General features: G+C 44.1%; 1 protein-coding gene across 1 annotated transcript in view; it reads left to right on the plus strand.

The window, feature by feature from the left end:
• Positions 1-4,183: 4,183 nt before the first annotated feature.
• Positions 4,184-10,000, plus strand: part of LOC118475692 (probable cytochrome c biosynthesis protein) — a 13,502-nt gene continuing 7,685 nt past the window's right edge. The window contains exon 1 of the mRNA XM_035963936.1: positions 4,184-10,000. This exon is cut by the window's right edge and continues 7,685 nt beyond it. Coding sequence (XP_035819829.1) covers positions 4,207-6,072 — 1,866 coding nt within the window. The 5' untranslated portion in view covers positions 4,184-4,206 and the 3' untranslated portion in view covers positions 6,073-10,000.

The raw sequence follows: 10,000 nt of genomic DNA on the forward strand, positions 1-10,000 counted from the left end.
CCAATCCTCACAACTTAAAGGAGAAAACTAGAGAAATAGAGCTAGATAGGCTCTATACACGCTCGAAAAATCATAGTAAAATATAGAATGATGAATGCTGTGAATATTCCTTTCTTCTCGTAAAATTGAGTCTATCAATCAGTCCTTTCTGAACTGATTCTATAGCCTGCTTCCCCCCGCAATCGGAGTGAAACTACCATAAAATAAAAGGTTTGTCTGGAAAAGAAATAGTGCACTGGCAGCCACTATATGAGTGGAGATAGACTTGATTCTTTCTCTGGCTGTAGAATTGACATAGAACTAGTTTTTCTTCCCAAGGCCCAATTCTTAATGATTGAGGAAATGCACGCTTCACATAATGGAAATCACGTATAATCCTTACGAGAAATCTCCTACTTTCCTGGAAGTGCGCCAGTTCGAGAAATATGGTGATAGAATGAATGCTCTTACGCGCTAATGAATGATGACTTATTTAAAGAATTTCTGAATCTTGCAGAATGGTGTTCATGCTAATCTGAATGAATTTCAACTTATGCGCTAAGAGAGACTCTGGTGGAATCAAACCAGTCTCTTGGGAAAATAAAATAGATGGCCAATGAGGTGGAGACAAACTTAGAAATGGATGGATCTCTTTGTCAGCTTCTTGTTTGAGAAAAAGAGTAGTGACTCGCTGGATTGAGATTTCTAGGAAAAAGAGTTGCGAACGAAATCCTACACTCCCTGTAGGTGGGGCTGGGCGAGAAAGGGTCCCCTCTGAAGCCTATAAGTTAGTAAGCAGGCCAAATATTCCACCGGGGTCTTTCTTAGCAAACTCATTGATGGCAGTACCTAACTAAAGAAGAATAGCGCTCTTTCTTTCTTTCAATTACGTTTCTTGAATGGTTCTGCACTTAGATCAGTCAGTACACACGAAACCCTTTAATCAAGTGAGTGCCACTTTAACTCAGCTCTTTCCTAGTGATCTTGATTGTCCCTAGAAGCATCTCTTATTTTCATATAGAAATTCCATGGTTTTGTGGTCGACTGCACAGTTGAGAGAGAAGTGCTATTGATTTAAAGAAATCCTCTTCTAGATCGGGTTGGAGTCGAGTTGCCAACTAAATGAGATCACAGTAGGTTAGCCTCTGCAGTCGAAACTATCTATGCGTGCGATAAAGTAAAGTAAAGTCGGTCAATCGATTAAACTATTTCTGTATAGGGGCAGCCGGGCCGTATTAGCAAGCGTGACGTGCCGGACTGACCCAGCACGTCTTTCTTTCCTGGCAACAGAAGATGCACAAAGTGGTTTCAGTAGCACTACCGAGTTCGCATCAGCGATTTTATCACCAAACAAGCAACGGATTGAGCAACTAGCGCTAGGCGCATCCTCTTGCTTGGAATCAATGGGTTTTGTCAATGAATTAATCTAATCTACCGGCATCGGAGGGAGCTGGAGGAAATAACACTTTTTGATGGACGGGAGCGGGAGGGAGTCAATTACAGAAAGAGTAGAGACGGATATGGGGACTGTAGCTCCGACCATGTCAACTATGATGCTCTCGCTGCTGCCAGTCCTTTCACCAGTGAATGCTGTCATGCGCTACTTCCCGAACCTCCGTGTCTAGGTCCTGCCGAAAAAGACTGCAAATGATTTACCATCCATCCCACTCATATAGGTACGTTATCGGATTTTTCGGATCGGGAAATGGATCGAACCGCGCGAAATGGTCGCCTCGGAATACAGTACAGGGCGCAACGGAACCAAGGTTCTTTGTTGGCGTGTTGCGTAACAAGGGCAAGAGGGGGTGGAAGCGTTCGCCGACTTTGATAGGCAACGCATTGCAAGCAAATAGAGCAGAGAGCTGACCCTTAGTTTCTATTAGAGTCGCGAGCTTGTTGTAGTCGGTCCTAAAGGGAAAACCTTGCAGCTTACTTGCTATATCCCCGCGTCCTTGCACGGCTCGTTTTCTTCGAGCCCTGCTTCTCCCTTCCCCCTCTCCCCAGGAACCGACCGTTTGGAGTATAGCCAAGTGGTAAGGCATCGGTTTTTGGTACCGGCATGCAAAGGTTCGAATCCTTTTACTCCAGAGCATACTTACTTATTCTAGTTCTAGAAAAAAAAGAAAGTATCATCCCTAAATGAAAGTAGATTTACATTCTTATTCTATTTCTAGGGGGAATGTTGAGGCAAACTTACGATGCTGACAAGCTGGTTAGGTGCCGAGTTGGATTAGACATCGCAGGTTTCAGTTTAAGAATTGGGAAGAGGTTAAGAACCTAGTGGAATCCACTGCGAGGGGAAGATTAGGGTAGATGAGTACCGAGCGGAAGAAGAAACCTATCACGGCTAATTCCGTGGTTCAAGATGTGGTTTCCTGTGCGTACCTTGAGCTGCTGGAGGAAGAGGACGGGTGGGATGCCTGTAGAGAAGTGCGGTCAGAAACCAAACCCATTGACTTCTTATTGTTCTTTAGGGTGAAGTCAGATTCGTAAAACAAGGCAGCAGATAAGCTAAGGCGATACATAACTCTCCTCAGTTTAGAAGACGATATCTTTCCCCCTTAAACCTCAAGGAAGAGAAGGGCTAAGCATATACCAGTGTTTTCCCAACGGCACGAAGCGAATCTTGCAAGCCCTACGCCTAGATTGATATTCACAAGAACTACTACGTACGGTATTCACAAGAACAATAAGTTGAGAGGAGGAGCAATAAAACAGGACGAAAGCAGTGGGAAGAAAGCGATGCCCGGGCGATGGTAGTACGAAAAGCTCGACTCCTTTGGATTCCGGATTAGAAGTAGCTCCGGCTGCGGCTAGAAGGCAGTTATCATAATTTGAGGATGATGGATCAAGCTAGATCGTATTATAAAGGAACGAGGCCCATCTATATCTATATCTATAGTAGGTGGGTCCCAGCTCTTTTTTTCACGAGGGTCAGTGCTAAAGCTCCTAAGTAGTCCACTATACAATAAAAGAATCGAAGCCAGAGGAAACAAGTGAAGGTGGATCAGCGATTCCTGCTCAGGTGGTTCCAAAACTATAAACTATTCCTCTACTCGCTATGCGAAAAAAACCTGATAAAATAAGTATAGTCTAGATCGTACTCATGAAACTCATATAAGAACAAGGTATTGAAATTCATCTTTACAGATCGGAGGAAGAGTAGGTTATTCAGCCCGAGACTCGAGATGATCGATCTTGAAATGAGAAGAGAAGGACCCACCCAATAAATAAACTATTCCAATGACTTTGTTCGCTTCCCCTGAGGCAACGGCTGTACTCGGCACACAGACCTGGCTTATGAGCAGGATTTTTCAGCCAAGCCAAGTGCGTATGGTTGCTACCTGTATTCTGATAGGCCACTTAATGACACTGGCTCCCAGTTATTGACTTATGAAGAATGGCTTCTCGATGGAAGAGAAACAATAATAGGAAAATAGGAAGCTGCAATCAGAACCGGCTAACTAGACAAAAGGAGAGAGATTGGCTCAGTTCAGTAGGAGGAATTTCTACCGATTATTGAGTGGTTTGTTTCCTTTCCCCTGAAAGGTAAAATGGTTTATTTGCACCTGTAGTGGGACACCTCTCCCAGCTCCCAGCCAGGGTTCAAGCAGGAAACTATGTTAAGGAGCTGATCCGAATACAGATACAAGGCCCCCACTCATCACAACGAACGGTGAGCTTTCCCACTAGCCTTCACAGGAGCAGCACAATCATGGCCAAAAACAAAAAAAAAGATATCGTAGTACGAGAAAACCAATGGCATTTCTCTATTCTAAGTCTAAGTCTAAGTAGTTTCTTCTTTTCTTTTTAGAGGACCTGGCCAACTCTAATTCCAATGCTGCAATCCTATTGGTTTACTGAATGAGGGTGGGTAGACCGAAACGCTGAAGTGTTGTTATTTACTTCCTTCGATAACATAGATTGTCCACTCTTATGCCCCATGCATAAAAATGGCTTGTGCTTTAGAATAAAAGAATAGAAAAAAAGTAGGTGGATCGGGATCGCTATTACGAGTATTCGAGTTCTTGTTTTCCTTTCCTTGGAAAGGGAATTATTTCATGAGAAGTGCACCGGTAGAAATTGGACTAAATATGATCTTGATCCATAGCTCGTCCACTTTCTTGATAAACGACTCGATGCATTGCATTTTCTCTTCCTTGCCGCTGAGACATATCAAAAAGATCTATTACTAAAAGGAGATTGGGATCATCCTGTGGTTACCGGATGATGGGAATAACTAAGCAGAAATTAGGAAATGAGCACGAAATGTCTATAAATGAATTTTCTCATTATTTGTTATTTCCGGGTCTTTTCGTTGCATTCACTTACAACAAGAAACAACCACCAGCGTTTGGTGCAGCACCTGCATTTTGGTGCATTCTTCTTTCTTTCCTTGGTCTTTCGTTCCGTCATATTCCAAATAACTTATCTAATTACAACGTATTAACCGCTAATGCACCTTTTTTTTATCAAATCTCAGGGACATGGTCTAATCATGAGGGTAGTATTTTCTCATGGTGTTGGATCCCAAGTTTTTATGGATTCCTTTTTTGTTACCGGTACCGGGGTCGACCCCAAAGCCATAATGTCTCAAAACGCAGAGGCTATAGAGAAACTTTTATTTTTTCCTTTGTCTCGAACTTCGTGAAGAACTCCATTCTATCTCTCCAACAAAAAAGTGGAGCTGCGCCCCAGTTGTACACTCCCTTCGTTCGGAGAACCCTTGTTGATTCTGAACTTCGTTCGCAAAGTAAGCGTCCTTTTAACGGGCCAGCCCTTTTTAATGCGCCGCTTGACCCAGTTTTGAAAATGAGCTTTGCTCTTCTGGGCGCTGGGCGCTCCCGTGGTTCGCGAGAAGGAAAAAGGACTAATCTTTTGTTACATCTGGCACGAGATGAAAAAGAGAGAGCTTCGTCTATCGATGAACAGCAGATTGACGGAGCTCTTGGCATTGCTTTGTTTTTCTCTCCTTTCCTATCAGCGAGTTCCGATCCTTTTGTTCGAAATTTCTTCGTTCGTACCGAACCGCTTGCAGAATCAAATCCTGTTCCACAAGATCCTATATCAGCTATACATCCTCCTTGCATTTATGCCGGAGACGTCGCCAGTGCTATGGGCTTTGGGTTATGTAGATCAAAAATGATGAATGGGATTGTGGCACTCCACTCGCCGCCAATGCGGAAGGATGCCGCCGAAAAGAATGGAACGCTGCTTCGCTCTGCTGGATGCGTCGGATCCCATATAAGAAGCTCGCTCTTTACCCGATCATTCAAACATTTTGTGGGCGGCGCGCCTGCTCTATTGTTGCGTAGCAATAGAAGCCTGCTTCGGCGGCGCTTTTTCGCCTTCTCTTCGCTCTGGACAGGAGCGCTAATGGACACGGGGAGGGAGCAGGCGAAGCGTGTTGTCGTTCGTAATGGAAAGAAAGACACCACTACTTCGCCTCTTTGTTGGACCGCCGGCGCGAACACAGTGGTCTCTGACCAGGACCAGGAACCAATTCGAATTTGGATCTTGACATGTTGGTTGTTTTTAACCGTAGGCATCTCGCCAGGAAGTTGGTGGGCTCATCATGAATTAGGTCGGGGTGGCTGGTGGTTTCGGGATCCCGTAGAAAATGCGTCTTTTATGCCTCGGGTATTAGCCACAGCTCTTATTCATTCAGTAATTCTACCCCTTCTTCATTATTGGACCTCGCTTCTGAATATTTTGACTCTTCCATGCTGTGTCTCAGGAACCTTTTCAATACGGTCCGGATTGCTAGCTCCCGTTCATAGTTCTGCTACAGACGATACACGAGGAAGATTTTTATGGCGGTTCTTCCTTCTAATTACAGGCATATCTATGACTCTTTTTTACCAGATGAAGCAGGTCCGTAGAACCTATAAAAAAGAGATGGTTGTGGCGCGAAGTACTCTTGTGCACCTACGTCACCCGGCTCGCGCGCAACCCCGCCCCGTTATGTTATGGAAGAATTTAGCTTCTTGCTGGGCTGGTTATTCCGAGCCAGCAACTGGCTGGCTGCCGGATTTCGTCCCGTCCGTAGCGCTTCGGAAGTCACTCTGGCGTGGCGCTGCTGGATACTTCTGATCAATAGGAATAGGAGGAAAAAAAAGCTTATGATGAGCATCTATTGGAGTCGATCATTTCCAAGATCTAATTCGAGTTTCTTATTATGTAGTGGAAACGCCTTACAATCTTCAGTTTTACGCTTACGCTTAAGGGAAGAAATGTTCTTGGTGGATGCAGGCCTTGGTACCCCAAAAATTTGTATGCAAGATGAGCTTACAGGACTGCCAATCAAGCGAGCCACCAGGTTTGAGAATAAGGTGGGATCCAAGAATGTAGTGGCTGGTGAATCACTGATCAAAAAGCGGATTTTTGAGAGATTCTTCATCGATCTAGTGGCCGGTGAATCACTGATCAAAGAGCGAGCAGCCGCCGGGTTTAATGATTTTGTGGGATCCCTGGATGTAGCGGCTGGCGAACCGCTTCTTCTTCCACAAAGATTCAGACAAAACCGAGCTTGGATAGAACTGAAGAAGATTTGGCGAACGAAGAAAAAGGTAAAAGGGTTTCAAATTAATAAAATAGAAGGAGGTTATTCAGTAGCCATCGCAGGTTTCATTACTTTTCTTCCATTCAAAGCTAAAAAAATAAAAAGGATAGCGAATGCTCGATTCGCCATTGATAGCTTTATCCCTAAAAGGAGGGATATTGTGATAAGGCAGATTCAAACAAGAACTTAATGACAAGATAGAAAAAATTATTAATAATCCGAAGCCCACCTTAATCCATTTTGTTGAGGATCTTGCACTTATTCCGGCCCTATATTTACATAGCCAAGAAAGGCTCTGGTGATCATGCGTGACTGCGGAGCGCCTATCGCCCTGGCACGGCACTCAAAAATGCTGGGTTGGGCCAGCAAGAAGACTTCGACTAGGGAGACGAAGAATGGAATTGAAGAAGGCAGCATAGTCTAAGATAACAGAATGGAACACCAACCAACGAGTAAGTGGTGGATTTGGATGGAGTCTCGCAGAAGAAGAGTACGCGCGCTAGCGCGCCCCAAGACGTCAGTCCTTTTTCTGCTTGCTGGCCAAGGTCAGTTTACTGAATCCCTTCCAAACACCAACCCAATCTCCATTCCTTGATGGGAAATGAGCAAGACCATATGTTTCTAAAAAATATAGCCCCTATATAAACCTAGCCCTTACTACCCGAACTTCTGACCTTCAAATAGGACTAACTGCCCGAACCCGCTTGCTTATCTTCTACGATCTAATTAAGTTAAGCAGTGGTTATTTTTTTTTTAAGTGACTAGAACTTCTATTAACTACTATTCTAGCACCCAGCTGTGCCATGTGTTTATTCTATTTTGCAGGTATTCCTTTGAATAACTCATCTTTTCAGGTAAGAAAATTGGAAGATCTTCTTAGTCATAGTCAGCCTATCTGTATTCTTATCCTATAGTGCGGATCCAATCAGATTTTATGAAGCCAAGGCCTGACATCCATTGTGGGGATTTTTATCGGGAGACATGGCCTGGTGGTTTCTGATCGAGATTCCTAATCAATAGGGCGAAGAGCTCTTCGCATGATCTGGTCCTACCTTTTTTTTTCTACGCTATTTTTTTTCCCCTTCTCGGCTGCTGTCCTTACTCCGGATAAATTGGAACACATTGATTCCGTTCGTTCCTGCCCTTCGCTTCAGGCCATAGTGCTTCTGAATTATTTCTATACCCCTTTGATGATGCAGCCTCTGACTCTCGTGGGTAAACTCCTACTTGATTAGTCAGAACTTCTCTGTCTCAACTCGTGGACCTATCTATCTTCTTCTTTATAAGAGATAGGGGTTTGCTATTCTCACGGATTGCTCATATTTATTTACCCTACCCCATTTCAAAGTTTGTGCCTTGTTTCAGCCCGCCCTTCCTTCATCTGAACCTTCCAGTACTAATCTATCTTTATGGGGAAGACCCCTCATCTGACCTCCGAGCTACCCTGTCAATTGTAAAAAGTAGTTGAGTCGTGTCTCGCAGGAGCAAAAAGAGTGAAATGAGGACGTAAGCCCCCCACCCCAGGTCTTCCTCTTCCTTCTAAACTAATTGCTTTCGCTTGACTCTTCCAGTAAAAAAGTATACTGAGTGGTTGAAGGAAAGCGAAAAGGAATGGCTTTTTCATGTACCAGATCCGGTGAGCCAGACATCAAGCAAAAATGGACATACAATCAAAGAGTAAGGAGCAGTTATTTGCCGGGTGGATTGATCAGAGCTGCAAGGGGAGACTCGGTTATGGTGCGATAAAGAGCTTGCTTCAATGCTCGGATTCAGGTAGAAAGTAAGAGCAGTAGCATATTCATAGGAGAGCTTTGTACTTTAAATTAGTAGTCCCGGTAGTTGGAAAAAAGCTCTGAATACAGATTCAAAACATCAAGATAGGTAGTCCGATCATTAGTTGGCCAGTCATAGCAATTTAAGTAGAAAGCTAGCTTCGGGATCAGATCATTCAACTAAAGCTGTCAGGCCGGGTAGGCTTTGAGGAACATTGGGGGTTCCTTATGTTGTGACTGAGCAGATATGTCTATTGTGCCCGGCAAAAACGGATTTGCAAGGAGTTTGCCAAAGGCTTTCTCATTCGGAAAAACAATTCAAAGTATATTTCCCTTCTCCATTCTCTGCTCGGATGATTGCCGCTTGTGTGAATTTCATTGCTGCGGGTCCCGCGTGTGCTCGAATAAGATTGTTTTAGGATTCTATTTAGTTGAATTTATTGACTCCGCGGTGCTGGTTATCGAGTTTATGGCGCCGCCGACCATCCAATCCAATCCAAAAAGTAAAAGATGGCGTCGGCATTTACTTATTATGCTCTCTTCTAATATAATAGTGGTCCCCCAGGTTGGTATTCAGGTTGTAAAATCCTGATAGGAAAGAGTCGACTGTTAGACCTTGTTTTTGTAATGGCCTATCTTCTTTAAAAAGCCGAAAGATAAGGATTTCTAAAAACTTTTGCGTTCCGGATGCTGGTCTCATGTTTGATCTGGTAGCGATTAAAGAATGAATCTTGCTCTGGCGATCATGGTGGGATTGGTACACCTCTATACGCTGTAAAATGAAGGTACTCTTTAGTTCATGCTACGACCGCCGATTGTTCCTGTGACCACACGCCGTACCAACAGAAAACTATCAACCTATCGGTATGGTTTGTTGTTCACGTGTTATGATCTCGCTCATCAGATTGTTCCCCCCTCCCCTGGTCAATGGCGGTGAGTTGATTGACCAAGGCCTTCCCTTACGACGATGGAATTTCTTCCATCGGCAAGACTTTGTTTGTCTCCTTCAACTTTAATGAAAAGCCTAGTCTCTCGATACTAACTAATTAGTTAGGAGAGGTGCTTACTTTTCTTTTGTAGTTAAGGATTCATACCCCATCCCATTCCTTTTTCTTTTCAAAGAAAACCTTACCATTTGAGTTTTGGGCCGCTGTTACCATTTCCATTTCCGGAACCTAACTAATACTTAGTTGTTTCCATTTCCTCATCTGGTGATAGATCCTCATCTTCTTCTGGCTCAAATCCCTTTTTCATATCCAGGGCAGGCTTTAGGTACGCTTTAGTTTTAAATCATTAAAGATATGCTCGACCTCGTTTATGTCCATGGTACCATCGTACGTACCTTCTACTATCAACCAGATGAGATAGGGCTTTGAAAGGTCAGAGTCAGTCTCCTCTTTCTTTTAGGTCGTTTAGCAGTTCCCCAACCAGCTTTCTCCCCGAGAAAGCCTTCCTGAGATTAAAAGAAAAAGGTTTGAAGGTGGGATCAGTGATAGTTCGGAACCAGCAAAGGGAGGCTGAAAAGCCGTAGTGCTAACGCACGCCCTGTAGTTTTGAAGCAGGCTTCGACAGCTGCGAGCTCCGCGTCGAAAAGCGAAGCGAGCCGCGCTAGCGCGCTACTCTTCCTTTATGAGATGAGCGAGACTCTATCCAAATCTACTGATCTAAGAACTCCGCGAGCGAACTG

This window comes from Zea mays, unplaced genomic scaffold (genome assembly GCF_902167145.1).
Source record: "Zea mays cultivar B73 unplaced genomic scaffold, Zm-B73-REFERENCE-NAM-5.0 scaffold_579, whole genome shotgun sequence".
Classification (NCBI taxonomy): domain Eukaryota; kingdom Viridiplantae; phylum Streptophyta; class Magnoliopsida; order Poales; family Poaceae; genus Zea; species Zea mays.